Raw genomic sequence first — 18,780 nt, 5'->3', positions numbered from 1 at the left:
CTGCACTCCAGCCTGGACAACAATGTGAGACTCCATCTCAAAAACAAAAAACAAAAAACAAAACAAAACAAAGCATACATGAAGGAAACGTGGTGTGAAAACGATCTTTTCTATGAAGAAAAACTAGTCATATTACTTTATGATGACATCTTCTAATATCACCCTCTGAGCCATGGCAACTCCAGTGAAGAGGGAGTTGGCCGTGGCACTAACCAGCTGCGTTTCTGTTTTCTCACTGGCAAAATCATGGTGTTCACTGAGGTCCCTTCTAGCAGCAACATTCTAGTAAACTTTGAGAGTCAAAAGACAAAGCAAGGCTGGGCATGGTGGCTCATGCCTATGATCCTGGGCACCTTGGGAGGCTGAGGCAGGCAGATCACCTGAGGTCAGGAGTTCAAGACCAACCTGGCCAACATGGTGAAACTCTATCTCTACTAAAAATACAAAAATTAGCTGGGTGTGGTTGCAGGTGCCTATAGTCACAGCTACTTGGGAGGCTGAGGCACGAGAATTGCTTGAACTCAGGAGTTGGAGGTTGCAGTGAACTGAGATTGCACCACTGCACTCCAGCCTGGGCAGCAGAGTGAGTCTCTATCTCAAAAAACAAATCAAAAGACAATAATAATTTTTGTAGACTTTGTTTTTGTTTTTTTGACACAGAGTTTTCCTCTTGTCACCCAGACTGGAGTACAATCTGGGCTCACTGCAACCTCCGCCTCCTGGGTTCAAGTGATTCTCCTGCCTCAGCCTCCCAAGTAGCTGGAATTACAGGCGTGTGCCACCATGCCTGCCTAGTTTTTTGTATTGTTAGGAGATGGGGTTTCACCATGTTGACCAGGCTGGTCTTGAACTCCTGACCTCAGGTGATCCGCCCACCTCAGCCTCCCAAAATGCTGGGATTATAGGCATGAGCCACTGCATGCAGCCAACTTTGTTTTTTTTTTTTCAATTGAACATAATTTCCCATTTTTGTAGATCCAAAAGGCAGACAGAATAATAGTATTTGTGGTTCTCAAAATTTACATATTGGAACCATTTATTGAAAAAAAAAAAAAGATTTTACTTTCGATTGGGTATCTCACCCTTGGTCAGGTAATTCTTTGTTGCGGGTGGTGAGACTGCGCATTGCAGGTTATTCAATTGCATTCCTGGCCTCTCCCCACTAGATGGTAGTAGCATACTCCCCCACCCCACCCACTCTGCCCACAGTTTCAACAACCAAAAATGTTTCCAGACAGAGCCAAATGTTCCCTAGGGCAAAAGGGCCCAGGTTGAGGACCGCAGAGCTAGATATGGTTCTCTCATCTGGATTAAATCATACATATAAACTTTATTCATCATTGTCTTTATGTTATAGTAGGAAAACTAAGGCATTTCATAAAATATGAAATCAGTTGTACAATGCATGATACAGTCAAAGATCTGGCCATGGAATTGGTGTCTTAACTATCATTTCTCACCTTTAATCAATAAACATTCTTCCTCTTTAAAGATGATGAAAAATTACTCATATTAAATACAGTAAAAATAAACATCATTAATCAAATACTACATTTCTAACCTCTTTACATTCATGAGCACTGTGGAAACAAACAATGATGGTTTTTGTTATGGCTTTATGTTTCTTTAAAATACTAACTAGGCCAGGTGTGGCGGCTCATGCCTGTAATCTCAGCACTTTGTGAGGCCGAGGTGGGCAGATCACCTGAGGTCAGGAGTTCGAGACCAGCCTGGCCAACATGGTGAAACCCTGTTTCTACTAAAAATACAAAATTTAGTGGGACATGGTGGCGCACGCCTGTAGTCCCAACTACTCAGGAGGCTAAGGCATGAGAATCGCTGGAACCTGGGAGGCAGAGGTTGCAGTGAGCCAAGATTGGGCCACTGTACTCCAGCCTGGGTTCTGGGCAAGAGTAAGACTCTGTCTCAAAAAAAAAAAAAAAAAAAAAAAAAAGTCCGGGTGTGGTGGCTCACGCCTGTAATCCCAGCACTTTGAGAGGCCAAGGTGGGCAGATCACGAGGTCAGGAGATCAAGACCATCCTAGCTAACACGGTGAAACCCCATCTCTACTAAAAATACAAAAAAATTAGCCAGGCATGGTGGTGGGCATCTGTAGTCCCAGCTACTCGGGAGGCTAAGGCAGGAGAATGGCATGAATCCGTGAGGCAGAGCTTGCAGTGAGCCGAGATTATGCCACTGCACTCCAGCCTGGGTGACAGAGCAAGACTCTGTCTCAGAAAAAAAAAAAAAAATAGAAAAGAAAAAAGAAATACTGAATTGCAGTAACTTTTATAGGCACAAACTTCCTTAAGTTTCAAGCAAATGAAATTCAACCCTCATTATTCATGAGGACTTCAAGTAGGCCATTTTACCAACAAGCTTGAGCACCCTACAAATGGCTCTTACTTACTACAGAGTTCTTAGGATAAACGTGCTTATGCTTTGACTGAACAGTCACATGGATATCATAAAGGTGGCGATTGTGTATCACTATCCGGTGAAATTGCTTGCCTTCCTTCATGATTTCCTCAGTCTTTTTTTCAGTAGACATAAGATTTTCCAAAAAGTCTGAATCTTCTAAATATAGCTCATCACCTGAAAAAGGATAAAATTTGAGTTTATTTTTAAATACAATATTATTTTTCACCATGGCAGAAGGGATAAAAATTTAATTCCATCGAGTATTATTTTATAAATCACTCCGATATATTAGGGACATACAAATCAGTATTTATTTTGATCTATTTAATATGTCTGGAACTGAGATAGTTGTTAAATCATTATTTATTTTGATCTGTTTAATATGTTTGAACTGAGATAATTGTTAACTAATCTAATTCTATGAGCTTACCTCAATTTCTTTATTGTGTTTTTTTGGTCTTTTTTTGTTTTTTTTTTTGAGATGGAGTCTCACTCTGTTGCCCAGGCTAGCATGCAGTGGCGCGATCTCGGCTCCACCTCCAGGGCTCAAGCTATTCTCATGCCTCGGCCTCCCAAGTAGCTGGGATTCCAGGTGCCTGCCACCATGCCTGGCTAATCCTTTGTATTGTTAGTGGAGACAGGTTTCGCCATATTTACCAGGCTGGCCTCAAATTCCTGATCTCAAATGATTCACCCACCTCAGCCTCCCAACGTGCTGGGATTACAGGCCTGAACTACTGCACCTGTCCTCTTTCTTGTGTTTTTAATATCCCCTCACAACGCCCCAGTCAAGAGTTTTCTTTGGGCTCATAAACATCTATGACTGGTATGTTTCCACTGTGAACTGTAATTGTTTTACTAGTTTATGACTCTCTTTATTCTATTCAATACTAAGATTGGCCTTGATATCCATATACGTTTGGTGTTTCAAAGTGGGCTGTTCTTAACATCTTTGGGTTAATTTAGAAAAATTACATCAAAACTGCTAAACTGGTCAGATGCGGTGGCTCACGCCTGTAATCCTAGCGCTTTGGGAGGCCGAGGCAGGTGGATCATGAGGTCAGGAGATCAAGACCATCCTGGCTAACACAGTGAAACCCTGTCTCTACTAAAAAATACAAAAAATTAGCTGGGCGTGGCGGCGGGCACCTGTAGTCCCATTTACTCAGGAGGCGGAGGCAGGAGAATGGTGTCAACCTGGGAGGCGGAGCTTGCAGTGAGCCGAGATCACGCCACTGCACTCCAGCCTGGGCGACTGCACTCCAGTCTGGGCAACAGAGTGAGACTCTGTCTCAAACAAACAAACAAACAAACTGCTAAATTTCCCCCCTGTAGGTTGAGTAACAAATCTTTTTTTTTGAGACACAGTTTCGCTCTTGTTGCCCAGGCTGGAGTGCAATGGCGCAATCTCACCTCACTGCCACCTCCGCCTCCCGGGTTCAAGCGATTCTCCTGCCTCAGCCTCCCAAGTAGCTGGGATTACAGGCATGTGCCACCACGTCCAGCTAATTTTGTATTATTAGTAGAAACGGGGTTTCTCTGTGTTGGTCAGGCTGGTCTCGAACTCCCGACCTCAGGTGATCCACCTGCTTTGGCCTCCTAAAGTGCTGAGATTACAGGCATGAGCCACCACGCCTAGCCATTTTTTTTTTCTTTTTTGACAGAGAGTCTTGCTCTGTTGCCCAGGTTGGAGTGCAGTGGCACAATCTTGGCTCACTGCAACCTCCATCTCATGGGTTTAAGCAATTCTCCTGCCTCAGCCTCCTGAGGAGCTGGGATTACAGGCGTGTGCAACCACACCTGGCTGATTTGTTTTTTTTTTTGTATATTTTCAGTTGAGATAGAGTTAACATTTTTATTTTATTCATAATTTCATAATTCAAAGTTTCAATTGAAATTACATTCAATTGAAAAAAAACAAACTTGGCTGGGTGCAGTGCTCAAGCCTATAATCCCAGAATTTAGGGAGGTTGAAGCAGGTGGATCACCTGAGGTAAGGAGTTCAAGACCAGCCTGGCCAACGTGGTGAAACCCTGTCTCTATTAATAATACAAAAAAATTGGCCAGGCGTGGTGGCACACGCCTGTAATTCCAGCTACTCAGGAGGCTGAGGCAGGAGTATTGCTTGAAACCAGGAAGCAAAGGTTGCAGTGAGCCCAGATTGCACTCCAGCCTGGGTGACAAGAGCAAAACTGTCTCGAAAAAAACAAAAAACAAACAAACAAAAAAGCTCCCTAATTCAAATTAGATGACAACTTAAGAGTTCTTGTAATTCAAACTTAAAATGCAAAAACCTGAGAAATCGGCCAGGCGCGGTGGCTCATGACTATAATCCCAGCACTTTGGGAGGCCAAGGTGAGTGGATCACAAGGTCAGGAGTTCAAGACCAGCCTGGCCAAGATGGTGAAACCCCATCTCTACTAAAAAAAAAAATATAAAAATTAGCTGGGCTTGGTGGCGGGCACCTGTAATCCCAGCTACTCGGGAGGCTGAGGCAGAGAATCGCTTGAACCTGGGAGGCAGAGGTTGCAGTGAGTCAAGATCGTGCCACTGCACTCCAGTCTGGGTGACAGAGGGAGACTCTGTTTCAAAAAAAAGAAAAAGTGAGAAATGACATGAGAAAGACCTTTGTCAATGTCTAGGAAATATATTAATATAAATGTATGTGTAGGTATATGATATTACGCAGAATTTCTGGTTATAATAATATGGATATTTTATAGGCTTTGATCTTACTTAGCTAATACCTGTAGACTACAAAACACAGACTGTAATTCCTGTCTCTATGTTGGGCAATACTGCCATGCAGCCCAGGGCACTGAATGTGAATACTAACCAAAGCACTGATGCTTCACTGGCTTACCTGGTAAAAGATGGACCATCCCATCAGCAGTTAACAAGATGATAGGCAGCCACCTTTCCAGTCCTTCTAATGCACGACCCAAACAAAATTTGTGCAAGTCAGAGAAAGAGGCAAAGTTTGCAAGTCTTCTCACTTCGTAGAACTGTGGGGGTGCCAACCAAATCTCTTTTGATAAGAAACTTTCAGTTGTCTCCGATGGAGATGACCACTGTGAAAGACAAAAGCAGGGTTTCCTAAGGTTTACGCCATAGATAATGTGAGACTTGAGATAGTCACATCTGTACCTAAGGTAGAATTGAATGTGTAAAATGAATTCATTAATGCACGCTGTGAGATCCCTCCGAGACAACATGAAAAGATTCAGTGAAGAAAGCTGGGTTGATCCTCTTAAGAGGTTGCTTACTGGGACACTGATCCTCAGAACTAGTAAATAAACCAGGGCAGACCGCCGAGGCTTGACCTGGGAGAGCTGTTCAGCCTAAGAGGTGGGAGATGCAGAGAGGGTCAGGTGGTTCTGGTCCCTGCTGAAAGAAGAAAGACTCCAAAGGGTAAACTCATCACAGTAGATTGAGAATTTGGTGCCTGTTCATTCCTCCAGGAAATGGGTACTTGGCTAGATCCTGAGGATATAATGATGAACACCACAAAGCTCTCCTAGGCCGTATGGGGACTGGAGCAACCAAAATGCTTTGTGATGTGGTGATGTGTGCCACATGGTACAACAGTGGTGAAGCTTCAGGAGCAACAGCAGCTTTCAGGAAGTCACCCGGCATGACTCAGCCTACAGTCGAGAGAGTAGTAACTTGGAGGGTTTCAGCCAGGCAGTGTTTGCCCAGTAAACTTCAGTGGCTTCATTCTACAACCTGCTGTCCTTCCTGAGCCTTCTTTCCATAGACATTGAGATAAAAGGAGCTGATTCAATGGATACGGAATAACCTCAAAGGTTTTTTTTTTTTTTTTTTTTGAGACGGAGTCTCACTCTGTCACCCAGGCTACAGTGCAGTGGTGCGATGATCTCGGCTCACTGCAAGCTCCACCTCCTCGGTTCATGCCATTCTCCTGCCTCAGCCTCCCGAGTAGCTGGGACTACAGGCACCCGCCACCACGCCCGGCTAATTTTTTGTATTTTCAGTAGAGACAGGGTTTCACCGTGTTAGCCAGGATGGTCTTGATCTCCTGACCTCATGATCCACCCACCTCGGCCTTCCAAAGTGCTAGGATTACAGGTCTGATGTTTTTTTTTTGACCGAGTCTCGCTCTGTCGCCCAGGCTGGAGTGCAGTAGCGCAATCTCGGCTCACTGCAACCTCTACTTCCCGGGTTCAAGCAATTCTCTGCCTGAGCCTCCCGAGTAGCTGAGACTACAGGCACCCGCCACCATCCTGGCTCATGTTTGTATCTTTAGTAGAGATGGCATTTCACCATCTTGTCCAGGCTGGTCTTGAATCCTGACTTTGTGATCCACTCACCTCAGCCTCCCAAAGTGCTGGGATTACAGGTGCGAGCCACCGTGCCCGGCCATACGGTTGTTCTTTAGTTGGTTTACTAAATATCCACTTATACACCTAGGATAAACTGATTCTTACCCCCGAAGGATTTGGAATTGCTTTCTGCTTCAGATGGCTGTAGGTCAAAGGTTTGCAAGCTCGTACATGCTTAAACGTTGACGGCGAAGCCTGTGAAGGCTTCACATTCCCAGGGCCCTGCTATGGCGTCCAGCAATCTATGAGTTCAGTGAGTCCGCTAATCATTCTGCAGTTGGCCAAAACGGCATTTAAAAAACAGAGCTCTGGGCCTCAAAGGACCACCCAGTCTCTCTATGTGATTTCCAAGGCAACCGTATGAGTTCAATGATAACAATGAAGACAAAGGGTTAAATGGCAGGCATCCACCCACTTGATCCAACCTGTTCAGGTGAGTCCAGACCACAGGTTACAATACCTTATCACTTAACTGATTACTTCTTACTAGTAAAGCAGTGTACAAAATGCAATGCTTTCCTGCTGAGTGCAGTGGCGCACGCCTGTAATCCCAGCCACCTGGGAGGCTACAACGGGAGGTGAGTCCTACCATGGCCAGGGTTACTGCTTAAAGGGAATTCCCGGGCTGTGACCCAGGGAACAAGAGACTAATCAGAGCCTGGGATTTTCACTGACTTGAGACACAGCTTGGATTTTGGGAAGTCCACACAGCAGAATTTGGGAAGCAGCATACAGTAGTCTCCGCTTATGCAAGAGGGATACTTTCCCAGATCCCTAGGGGATGCATGAAATTAAGGAAGTGCTAAGCCTTATACAAACTATGCTCTTCCTACACATACACACCTATGATAAAGTTTAATTGATGAATTAGGCCCAGTAAGACATTAACAATAACTTATTATTATTATTTTGAGATGGAGTCTCGCTTTTGTTACCCAGGCTGGAGCGCAATGGCACGATCTCTGCTCACGGCAAACTCCGCCTCCCGGGTTCAAGCGATTCTCCTGTCTCAGCCTCCCGAGTAGCTGGGATGACAGGCATGTGCTACCACGCTCAGCTAATTTTGTATTTTTAGTAGAGATGGGGTTTCTTCCTGTTGGTCAGGCTGGTCTCGAACTCCCGACCTCAGGTGATCTGCCCGTCTTGGTCCCCCAAGGGGTTGGGAATACAGGTATGATCCACCGTGCTCAGCCAACAATAACTTATAATAAACTAGAACAATGATAGCAATTCCTGTAATAAAAGTTAGTGAATGTGGTCTTTCTCTGTCTCCAAATATCTTAATATTTTCAGACCTTGGTTGATTGAGGGTAACTCAAACCATGGAAAGAGAAACCAAGGGTAAAGCTGTACCTGAGAGGAAAGACCTCCAGAGTAGAGCTCTAGAAATCTGTGTAGGGTGCACTTGAATCTTCACTCAACACTTATCCATGTATGCATAAGGTGAAACCACGTGAGACCAGGAAAGAATGATGCCTCTTTTTTTTTTTTCCTATGATTAGTATTTTACTTTACTGACCACTGTATACACAAGGAGAGAATGGTTTCTGAAGAAAGAACAATTACCTGAGAGCTTTAAGATTAAACTCCCAGAGCTCACCTGGGGCCAAGGATTATTGGAATTCCTTCCAATCACAGTGGAGCGATCATGTTGAACATAAGCAGCACTCAAGTAGACCTTATAAGGGTCACACATTTAGAAGTGCAGCTAATGGCCAGGTGCAGTGACTCACGCCTGTAATCCCGGCACTTTGGGAGGCAGAGGTGGGCGGATCACCTGAGGTCCGGAGTTCAAGACCAGCCTGGCCAACATGGTGAAACCCCAACTCTACTAAAAATATAAAAATTAGCCAGGCATGATGGAACGTGCCTGCAATCCCAATTACTTGGGAGGTTGAGGCACAAGAATCACTTGAACCAGGGAGGTGGAGGTTGCAGTGAGCCAAGATCACGCCACTGCACTCCAGCCTGGGTGGCAGAGTGAGAATATGTCTCAAAAAAAAAAAAAACAGTGCAGCTAAATTAGCTCTAGAATAAAAGCTACTATAGTCCCATGCTAACATCATTTAAAATCAGTTAAAATTAAACCTCAAGACAATTAAGGTAATTTGCAATCACTTAACTGCTTGCTAAGAAATGTCCAATACTCGAGGCCAGGCGCGGTGGCTCAAGCCTGTAATCCCAGCACTTTGGGAGGCCGAGACGGGCGGATCACGAGGTCAGGAGATCGAGACCATCCTGGCTGACACGGTGAAACCCCGTCTCTACTAAAAAATACAAAAAAAAAACTAGCCGGGCGAGGTGGCGGGCGCCTGTAATCCCAGCTACTCGGGAGGCTGAGGCAGGAGAATGGCGTGAACCCGGGAGGCGGAGCTTGCAGTGAGCTGAGATCCGGCCACTGCACTCCAGCCTGGGCGGCAGAGCGAGACTCCGTCTCAAAAAAAAAAAAAAAAAAGAAATGTCCAATACTCTCTTTTTTTTCCTAGACCAGCCAAGGTCCTATATATATATATTTTTTTTGACGAAGTCTTGCTCTTGTCCCCCAGGCTGGAGTGCAATGGCACGATCTCAGCTCACTGCAACCTCTGCCTCCCAGGTTCAAGCAATTCTTCTGCCTTGGCCCCCCAAGTAGCTGGGATTACAGGCACCTGCCACCACACCCAGCTAATTTTTGTATTTTTACTTGAGACGGGGTTTCACTATGTTGGCCAGGCTGGTCTAGAACTCCTGACCTCAGGTGATCCACCCGCCTCGGCCTCCCAAAGTGCTGGGATTACAGGCGTGAACCACCATGCCTGGCCCAAAGTCCAGTGCTCTTTAAAGGAATACGACAAGATCCAGCACTCAACAACATAAAGTCACAATATCCAACATTCAATAAAAACTGCAAGACATGATGAAGCGAGAAAACATTATCCAAAACTAGAAAAAAAATAAGTCAACAAAAACAGATCCAGAAATTATAGCAATGATTAAGTTAGCAGAAAAGGGCATTAAAAACAATGCTGTAAGTATGTTCCACTGGTTTAAAGATACAAAGGAAAACATCAACATGATGAAAGAAATAAAAAATATTACCTGCAAGAGACTAGGCATGGTGGCTCACGCCTGTAATTCCAGTACTTTGGGAGGCTGAGGCAGGCGGATCATGAGATCAGGAGTTCGAGACCAGCCTGATCAACATTGTGAAACCCCATCTCTACTAAAAATACAAAAATTAGCTGGGCGTGGTGGCACATGCCTGTAATCCCAGCTATTCAGGAGGCTGAGGCAGAAGAATTGCTTGAATCTGGGAGGCGGAGGTTGCAGTGAGCCAAGATCGCACCATTGCACTCCAGCCTGGGCGGCAGAGCAAAACTGTCTCAAAAAAAAAAACAATTACCTGCAAGAGTGGTAACAGACCTCTCATAAGAAATTTATGCAAACTAGCAAACAAGGGAGCAATATTTTTAGGTACATAAAGAAAAAAACCTATCAACCTAGAATTTTATACCTAGCCAAAGTATCTTTCAAAAACAAAGGCAAAATAGTTATTTTCAAGCAAGCAAAAGTTAGAGGACTCATTGTCATAGGATCTATGCTACAAGAAATATTAAAGAAACTTCTTTAGGCAGAAGGATACCAGAGATAGATTTAGAGCTACACAAAGGAATAAAGAGTGCTAAAAATAGTAAATATGTGGCTGGGCATGGTGGCTCACGCCTGTGATCTCAGCACTTTGGGAGGCCCAGCTGGGTGGATCACCTGAGGTCAGGAGTTCGAGACCAGCCTGGCCAACATGGTGAATCCTCGTCTCTACTAAAAATGCAAAAAGTAGCTGGGTGTGGTGGTGGGTGCATGTAATCCCAGCTACTCAGGGGGCTGAGGCAGGAGAATCGCTTGAACCAGAGAGGTGGAGGTTGTGGTGAGCCAAGATCGTGCCACTGCACTCCAGCCTGGGTGACACAGTAAGACTCTGTCTCAAAAAAAAAAAAAAAAAAAAAAAAAAAAAAATAGGCTGGGCACAGTGGCCCACGCCTGCGATCCCAGCATTTTGGGAGGCTGAGGCAGGTGGATCACCTGAGGTCAGGAGTTCAAGACCAGCCTGACCAACATGGAGAAATCCCGTCTCTACTAAAAACACAAATTAGCCAGTCATGGTGGGTGCATGCTTGTAAGCCCAGATACTTGGGAGGCTGAGGCAGGAGAATCACTTGAACCCAGGAGGCAGAGGTTGTGGTGAGCCGAGATGGCACCATTGCACTGCTGCCTGGGGAACAAGAACGAAACTCTTTCTCAAAAAACAAAGGTAAATATGCAGGTAAACATAAGACATTTTTTCTCATTAAGACTATGGTCTAGGCTAGGCAGGGTGGCTGATGCCTGTAATCTCAGTACTTTGAGAGGCCGAGGTGGGCGGATGAACTGAGGTCGGGAGTTCGAGACCAGCCTGACCAACATGGAGAAACCCCGTTTCTACTAAAAATACAAAATTAGCTGGGCGTGGTGGCATATGCCTGTAATCCCAGCTACAAGGGAGGCTGAAGCAGGAGAATAGCTTGAACCCGGGAGGTGAAGGGTGCAGTGAGCCAAGATCATGCCATTGCATTCCAGCCTGGGTGAAAAGAGTGAACCCTGTCTAAAAAAAAAAAAAAAAAGATTGATGGTCTAAAGCAAAAATAATCAGAGTGTATTGTAGAGTTTATAATAAAAGTCAAATGTATGACAACAATAGCATAAAGGATAGGAGAGAAAAAACAAGTATACTATTGCAAGGTTCTAACTCTATAAATGAAATGAAAAATGTATATTGCAAATTTTAGAGCAACTACAAAGAGACATAGTAAGTTAATAATGGAAATAAAATGGTCATAAGAAAAACAGTACAAATAGATGGGGAAAAAATGAGTAGTAAGATGGTAGATTTGAATCTAACCTTGTTGACAATAACAAATATAAATAAACACTCCAACTAAAAAGCAGAAGTTTTTATATCAGATAAAAAACAAGACTACATGCTGCCTACAAGAAACATACTTTTTTCTCTTTTTTATAGATGGAGTCTCTGTCACTCAGGCTGGAGTGCAGTGGCATGATCTTGGCGCACGGCTACCTCTGCCTCCTGAGTTCAAGCAATTCTCCTGTCTCTACCTGTATGAGGGTTCAGTCAGGCTGGTGGGAAAAAATTTAGTTATACTAGCCAGAAACCCTCCTGGAAGGCCTGAGAGTTTGCATAACTTCAGTAACAGATCTGGCTGAAGGCAGCCTAGTCCATTTACCGTTAGTTAAATAAATTAAAGTAGGCCAGGTGTGGTGGCTTACGCCTGTAATTCCAACACTTTGGGAAGCCAAGGCGGGTGGATCACGAGGTCAGGAGATCGAGAGCATCCTGGCTAACATGGTGAAACCCCATCTCTACTAAAAATACACACACACACACACACACAAATTAGCCAGGCGTGGTGGCAGGCACCTGTAGTCCCAGCTACTCCGGAGGCTGAGGCAGAAGAATGGTGTGAACCTGGGAGACGGAGCTTACAGTGAGCCAAGATTGTGCCACTGCACTCCAGCCTGGGCAGCAGAGCGAAACTCTGTCTCAAAAAAATTAATTAATTAAGTAGATACAAAGGAATGTGGGGAGTTTATCTAACTAGCTTGTTTACTCATGTGGTCCTAAGACTAACCTTTGATCTACCACAGATGCTTAATTGCTTCCTATTTGGGGTGGCCACAAGGTCAATTACCCTCTAGTGGTGTTGGTGTTGACTCAAGCCTTTGTCAATTAATCTTTACTGAATAAATGGCTGGTCAAGGTTGAGGTCGCAACTGTTTACAGCACTCTCCTGGGAGTCTGTAAGTAGGCCTAATGCTCAGCCAGAATGGTAAAGCAGAATATCTGTATCAGTGCACGTTATTCATCCATCCTTGGGTCAGGGTCTGTGGGACAGACCCCTGCACACCCGGATAATTTTTGTATTTTTAGTATAGACAGGGTTTCGCTATGTTGCTGGGCTGGTCTCAAACTCCTGAACTCAGGTGATCAGCCCTCCTTGGCCTCCCAAAGTGTTGGGATTATAGGTGTAAGCCACTGCATCCAGTCAGAAACACACTTTAAATAATAAAGACATAGATAGCTTAAAAGGATGGAAAATATACTAACATGAATCAAAAGAAAGTCAGAGTGGCTATATTAATATCAAACAGAGTAAATTTCAGATTTCAGAATAAAGATTATAACCAGGAATAAAGAAGGATATTTCATAATCATTAAAGAGTTAAACCATGAACTTTTAGAAGTCTTAAATGTGGATACAGTCAGTATCTTCCATGGGAGCTTCAAAATACATGAAGCCAAATCTGATAGAACTAAAAGGTGAAAAAGACAACTCCACAATTATTAGTTGAAGATTTCTGCATTCCTCTCTCAGCACCTGATGAAACAAGGAAATGATATAGAAGACCTGCAAGACTGGCCAGGCACAGTGGCTCACGCCTGTAATACTAGCACTTCGGGAGGCCCAGGCAGGTGGATCACCTGAGGTCAGGAGTTCGCGACCAGCCTGACCAACCCAGTGAAACCCCTGTCTCTACTAAAAATACAAAAATTAGCTAGGCATGGTGGTAGGCACCTGTAATCCCAGCTGCTCAGGAGACTGAGGCAGGAGAATCACTTGAACCCGGGAGGCGGAGGTTTCAGTGAGCCGAGATCAGGCCACTGCACTCCAGCCTGGGTGACAGAGCAAGACTCCGTTTCAAAAAAAAAAAAAAAAAAACCTGCAAGATGCTATGAATAACTCAACCTAATTTGACATTTTTACAAAAATACCAACAAACAGCAGAATACGTATTTTCTCAAGTGCAAAGGGAACATTCACCAAAACAGACCATATTCATGGCCTTATAACAAATCTCAATAATTTTTTTTTTGAGACAGGGTCTCTGTTGTCCAGGCTGAAGTGCAGTGGTGTGATCATGGCTTACTACAGCCTCAACCTCCCAGGCTCAAGTGATCCTCCCACCCACCTCAGCTCCCTCAGTAATGGGAACCACAGGCATGTACCACCATGCCCAGCTAATTTTTAATTTTTTTGGTAGATATGAGGTCTTAGTATGTTACAGTCCAGGCAGGTCTTGAGTTCTTGAGCTCAATCAATCCTCTGGCCTTGTTCTCCCAAAATGCTGAGATTACAGGTGTCAGTCACTGTATTGGTCAATAAATTTTAAAAGATTGAAAATGGCCAGGCACAGTAGCTTATGCCAATAATCCCCAAGAATTTGGGAGGCTGAAGCCAGATGGTCGTTTGAGGCCAGGAGTTCAAGACCTGCCTAAGCAACATAGCAAGAGCTAGTCTCTACAAACAATAAAACAATTAGCCAAGCATGGTTGCACGTGCCTATGGGCCCAGCTACCTGGGAAGCTGAGACTGGAGAATCACTTGAGCCCAGAAATGAAGCCAGCTGGACTTCCTGGGTTGAGTGGAGACTTGGAGAACTTTTCTGTTTAGCTAAAGGTTTGTAAATGCACCAATTGGCACTCTGTAAAAATGCACCAATCAGTGCTCTGTGTCTAGCTAAAGGTTTGTAAAAGCACCAATCAGCACTCTGTAAAAACGCACCAATCAGTGCTCTGTGTCTAGCTAAAGGTTTGTAAATGCACCAATCTGTACTCTGTAAAAATGCACCAATCAGCGCTCTGTGTCTAGCTAAAGGTTTGTAAACACACCAATCAGCACTCTACAAAAATGGACCAATCAGCACTCTGTAAAATGGACCAATCAGCGCTCTGTAAAATGGACTAATCAGTGCTCTGTAAAATGGACCAATCAGCAGGATAAGGGCAGGGCCAAATAGGAGGAAAAAGGGTGACCACCCCTGCCAGCAAAGGGCAACCTGTTCTGCTCCCCTTCCATGCCCTGGAAGGTTTGTTTTTTTTTGCTCTTTGCAATAAATCTTGCTGCTGCTCACTCTTTGGGTCTGCACTACCTTTATGAGCTGTAACACTGCCCGCAAAGGTCTGCAGCTTCTCTCCTGAAGTCAGCGAGACCACGAACCCACTGGAAGGAAGAAACTCCGGATGTATCTGAACATCTGAATGAACAAACTCTGGACACACCGTCTTTAAGAGCTGTAACACTCACCGCAAAGGTTCGTGGCTTCATTCTTGAAGTCAGCGAGACTAAGAACCCACTGGAAGGAACCAATTCTGGACACATTTTGGCAACCACAAAGGGACTATCACCTATGGCCGAGCGGTGAGTACCATTGGATCCCGTTCACTTGCTATTCTGTCCTATTTTTCCTTAGAATTCGGGGGCTAAATACCGGGCACCTGTTGGCCAGTTAAAAGTGACTAGTGCAGCCACTGGACTAAAGACACAGGTGTCAGGCTTTCTGGGAAAGCGCTCTCTAACAACCCCCAACTCAGAGTTGGGAGGGTTGGTTTGCCTGGAACCAACTTCTACTTTTCCTGTACTTCTGCGCTGAGCCGAGGGTCGACAGAGAGGAAAGCCATTCAGCTCTGGGGTCCCGACAACAAGTTGGTTGACCCTGCAGTCATGAGTGGAACTCTCAAAGTCATGTCGCCTAAGTGAGACTCGCCCATCTCTCCTATCTATCCTGACCCTTGCCTCCTGGGTCTCAACGCCTGTCAGACAAACTTCCTCTTGCCTCTCTTCTCTGAGGCTAGTCCCTCTTCTAAAAACCACTCCCTGTCTCTGGTGATTTTCTAGTTTCTCCTTTAAGAATGCTTTTTAGTATAAACTTCAGGACTCTGTTGCCTTCTTTAGACACCCGGGCTCACCAATCAGAAAGACATAATTTTTGTCCAAAGCCCCGTCGTAGGGGGTGACTATCTGGAATTTTAGGATCCCTCCTCAGACAAAAAGGCCTAACAAAAGCTATTCCTGAAGCTAGAATATAGGGAGCCTCAGAAATTGTATCCTGCCTATTCTAAGTGGGGACAAAAGGCGTCACTCTTCCAACTCTGGAGATCCCTTCCCTCCCTCAGGGTATGGCCCTCCACTTCGTTTTTGGAGCATAATATCTTTATAGGACAGGGGTAAAGTCCCATTACTAACAGGAGAATGCTTAGGACTCTAACAGGTTTTTGATAATGCGTTGGTAAGGGCCACTAAATCTGATTTTTCTCGCTTTGTGGTCTAGGAGGACAGGCAAGGGTGCAGGTTTTCGAGAATGCGTCGGTAAGGGCCACTAAATCCGACCTTCCTCGGTCCTCCTTGTGGTCTAGGAGGAGAACTAGTGTTTCTGCTGCTGCGTCGGTGAGCGCAACTAGTCCACTCAGCAGGGTCCAGGGACCGTTGTGGGTTCTTGGGCAGGGGAGAAACAAACAAACCAAAATCTTGGGTGGTTTTGCCTTTCAGATGGGAAACACTCAGGCACCAACAGGCTCACCCTTGAAATGCATTCTAAGCCATTGGTACCAATTTGACCCACAAACCCTGAAAAAGAGGTGCCTCATTTTTTTCTGCACTATGGCCTGGCTCCAATATTCTCTCTCTGATGGGGAAAAATGGCCACCTGAGGGAAGTATAACAATACTATCCTGCAGCTTGACCTTTTCTGTAAGAGGGAAGGCAAATGGAGTGAAATACCCTATGTCCAGGCTTTCTTTTCACTGAAGAATACACCACTATGCAAAGCTTGCAATTTACATCCCACAGGAGGATCTCTCAGCTTACGCCCATATCCTATCCTCCCTATAGCTACCCTTCCTATTAATGATAAGCCTCCTCTAATACCCTCTGCCCAGAAGGAAACAAGCAAAGAAATCTCCCAAGGACCACAAAAACCCCCAGGCCATCGGCTATGTGCCCTTCAAGCTGTAGGGGAAGGGGAACTTGGTCCAAACTCGGGTACATGTCCCCTTCTCCCTCTCTGATTTAAAGCAGATCAAGGCAGACCTTGGGAAGCTTTTGGATGATCCTGATAGGTACACAGATGTCCTACAGGGTCCAGGGCAAACCTTCGATCTCACTTGGAGAGATGTCATGCTATTGTTAGATCAAACCCTGGCCTTTAATGAAAAGAATGTGGCTTTAGCTGCAGCCCAAGAGTTTGGAGATACCTGGTATCTTAGTCAAATAAACGATAGAATGACAGCCAAAGAAAGGGATAAATTCCCTACCAGTCAGCAAGCCGACCCCAGTATGGATCCCCACTGGGACCTCGACTCAGATCATGGGGACTGGAGTCATAAACATCTGTTGACCTGTGTTCTAGAAGGACTAAGGAGAATTAGGAAAAAGCCCATGAATTATTCAATGATGTCCACCATAACACAGGGAAAGGAAGAAAATCCTTCTGCCTTCCTCGAGCGGCTAGGGGAGGCATTAAGAAAATATACTCCTCTGTCACTCAACTCATTTGACGGTCATTTGATCCTAAAAGATAAGTTTATTACCCAATCAGCCACAGATATCAGGAGAAAGCTCCAAAAGCGAGCCCTGGGCCCAGAACAAAATCTGGAGGCATTAGTAAACCTGGCGACCTCAGTGTTCTATAATAGGGACCAAGAGGAACAGGCCCAAAAGGAAAAGCGAGATCAGAGAAAGACCACAGCCTTAGTCATGGCCCTCAGAAAAACAAACCTTGGTGGTTCAGAGAGGACAGAAAATGGAGCAGGCCAATCACCCGGTAGGGCCTGTTATCAGTGTGGTTTACAAGGACACTTTTTAAAAAAATATTGTCCTATGAGAAACAAGCTGCCCCCTCACCCATGTCCACTATGCCGAGGCAATCACTGGAAGGCACACTGTCCCAGAGGACAAAGGTTCTCTGGGACAGAAGCCGCCAACCAGATGATGCAACAACAGGACTGAGGGTGCCTGGGGCAAGCACCAGCTGATGTCATCACTCTCACTGAGCCCTGGCTATGTATAACCATTGAGGGCCAGGAAATTGACTTCCTCCTGGACACTGGCAGGGCCTTCTCAGTGTTAATCTCCTGTCCTGGATGACTGTCCTCAAGGTCTGTTACCATCCGAAGAATCCTGGGACAGCCTGTAACCAGGTATTTCTCCCACCTCCTCAGTTGTAACTGGGAGACTTTGCTCTTTTCACATGCCTTTCTTATTATGCCTGAAAGTCCCACACCCTTATTAGGGAGGGATATATTAGCCGAAGCTGCAGCTATTATCTACATGAATATGGGGAACAAGTTAACCACTTGTCCCCTGCCTGAGCAGGGAATCAACCCTGAAATCTGGGCATTGGAAGGAACAAACTCAAGCTCCAGCCTTAAGCCTTCCCACAGGACGAAACTTTTCTTTAAACGTCACAGAGAGAGCAGGAATAGCTCTTGGGGTCCTTACTCAGACTCGTGGGACAACCCCACAGCCAGTGGCATACCTAAGTAAGGAAACTGATATAGTAGCAAAAGGCTAGCGTCACTGTTTACAGGTAGCTGTGGCAGTGGATGTCTTAGTGTCAGAGGCTATCACAATAATACAAGGAAAGGATCTCGCTGTCTGGACTACTCATGATGTAAATGGCACACTAGGTGCCAAAGGAAGTTTATGGGTATCAGACAACCGCCTGCTTAGATACCAGGCACTACTCCTTGAGGGACTGGTGCTTCAAGTGCATATGTGTGAGGCCCTCAGCCCTGCCGCTTTGCTCCCAGAGGATGGGGAGCCGGTCGAGCATGGCTGCCAACAGGTTGTAGTCCAGACTTATGCCGCCCAAGAGGATCTCTTAGAAGTCCCCTTAGCTAATCCAGACCTTAGCCTATATACCGATGGAAGTTCCTCTGTGGAAAATGGGATACAAAGGGCAGGTTATGCCACAGTTAGTGATGTAACCGTACTTGAAAGTAAGCCTGCACTTTGGGAGGCCGAGGCGGGCGGATCACAAGGTCAGGAGATCGAGACCACAGTGAAACCCCGTCTCTACTAAAAATACAAAAAATTAGCCGGGCGCGGTGGCGGGCGCCTGTAGTCCTAGCTACTCAGGAGGCTGAGGCAGGAGAATGGCTTGAACCCAGGAGGCGGAGCTTGCAGTGAGCCGAGATCGCGCCAC

At 45.4% G+C, this 18,780-nt stretch overlaps 1 protein-coding gene and 1 long non-coding RNA gene across 2 annotated transcripts in view; one reads left to right on the top strand and one right to left on the bottom strand.

Annotated features, from left to right (window-relative positions):
- Positions 1–1,310: 1,310 nt before the first annotated feature.
- The window catches only part of NUDT19 (nudix hydrolase 19), a 21,620-nt gene continuing 4,150 nt past the window's right edge, over positions 1,311–18,780 (bottom strand). Inside the window, exons 2-3 of the mRNA XM_005588745.4 lie at positions 5,286–5,493; positions 1,311–2,596 (exon numbers count right to left, since the gene is read on the bottom strand). Coding sequence (XP_005588802.3) covers positions 2,391–2,596; positions 5,286–5,493 — 414 coding nt within the window. The 3' untranslated portion in view covers positions 1,311–2,390. The remainder of the gene's footprint in view (positions 2,597–5,285; positions 5,494–18,780) is intronic.
- The window catches only part of LOC123570191 (uncharacterized), a 17,489-nt gene continuing 13,563 nt past the window's right edge, over positions 14,855–18,780 (top strand). Inside the window, exon 1 of the long non-coding RNA XR_010583578.2 lies at positions 14,855–14,996. This is a non-coding gene — a long non-coding RNA (uncharacterized lncRNA). The remainder of the gene's footprint in view (positions 14,997–18,780) is intronic.

Source organism: Macaca fascicularis, chromosome 19 (genome assembly GCF_037993035.2).
Source record: "Macaca fascicularis isolate 582-1 chromosome 19, T2T-MFA8v1.1".
NCBI lineage: Eukaryota > Metazoa > Chordata > Mammalia > Primates > Cercopithecidae > Macaca > Macaca fascicularis.
Note: the sequence above shows the minus strand (reverse complement) of the source record. Positions and strands in the feature narration are given on the sequence as shown.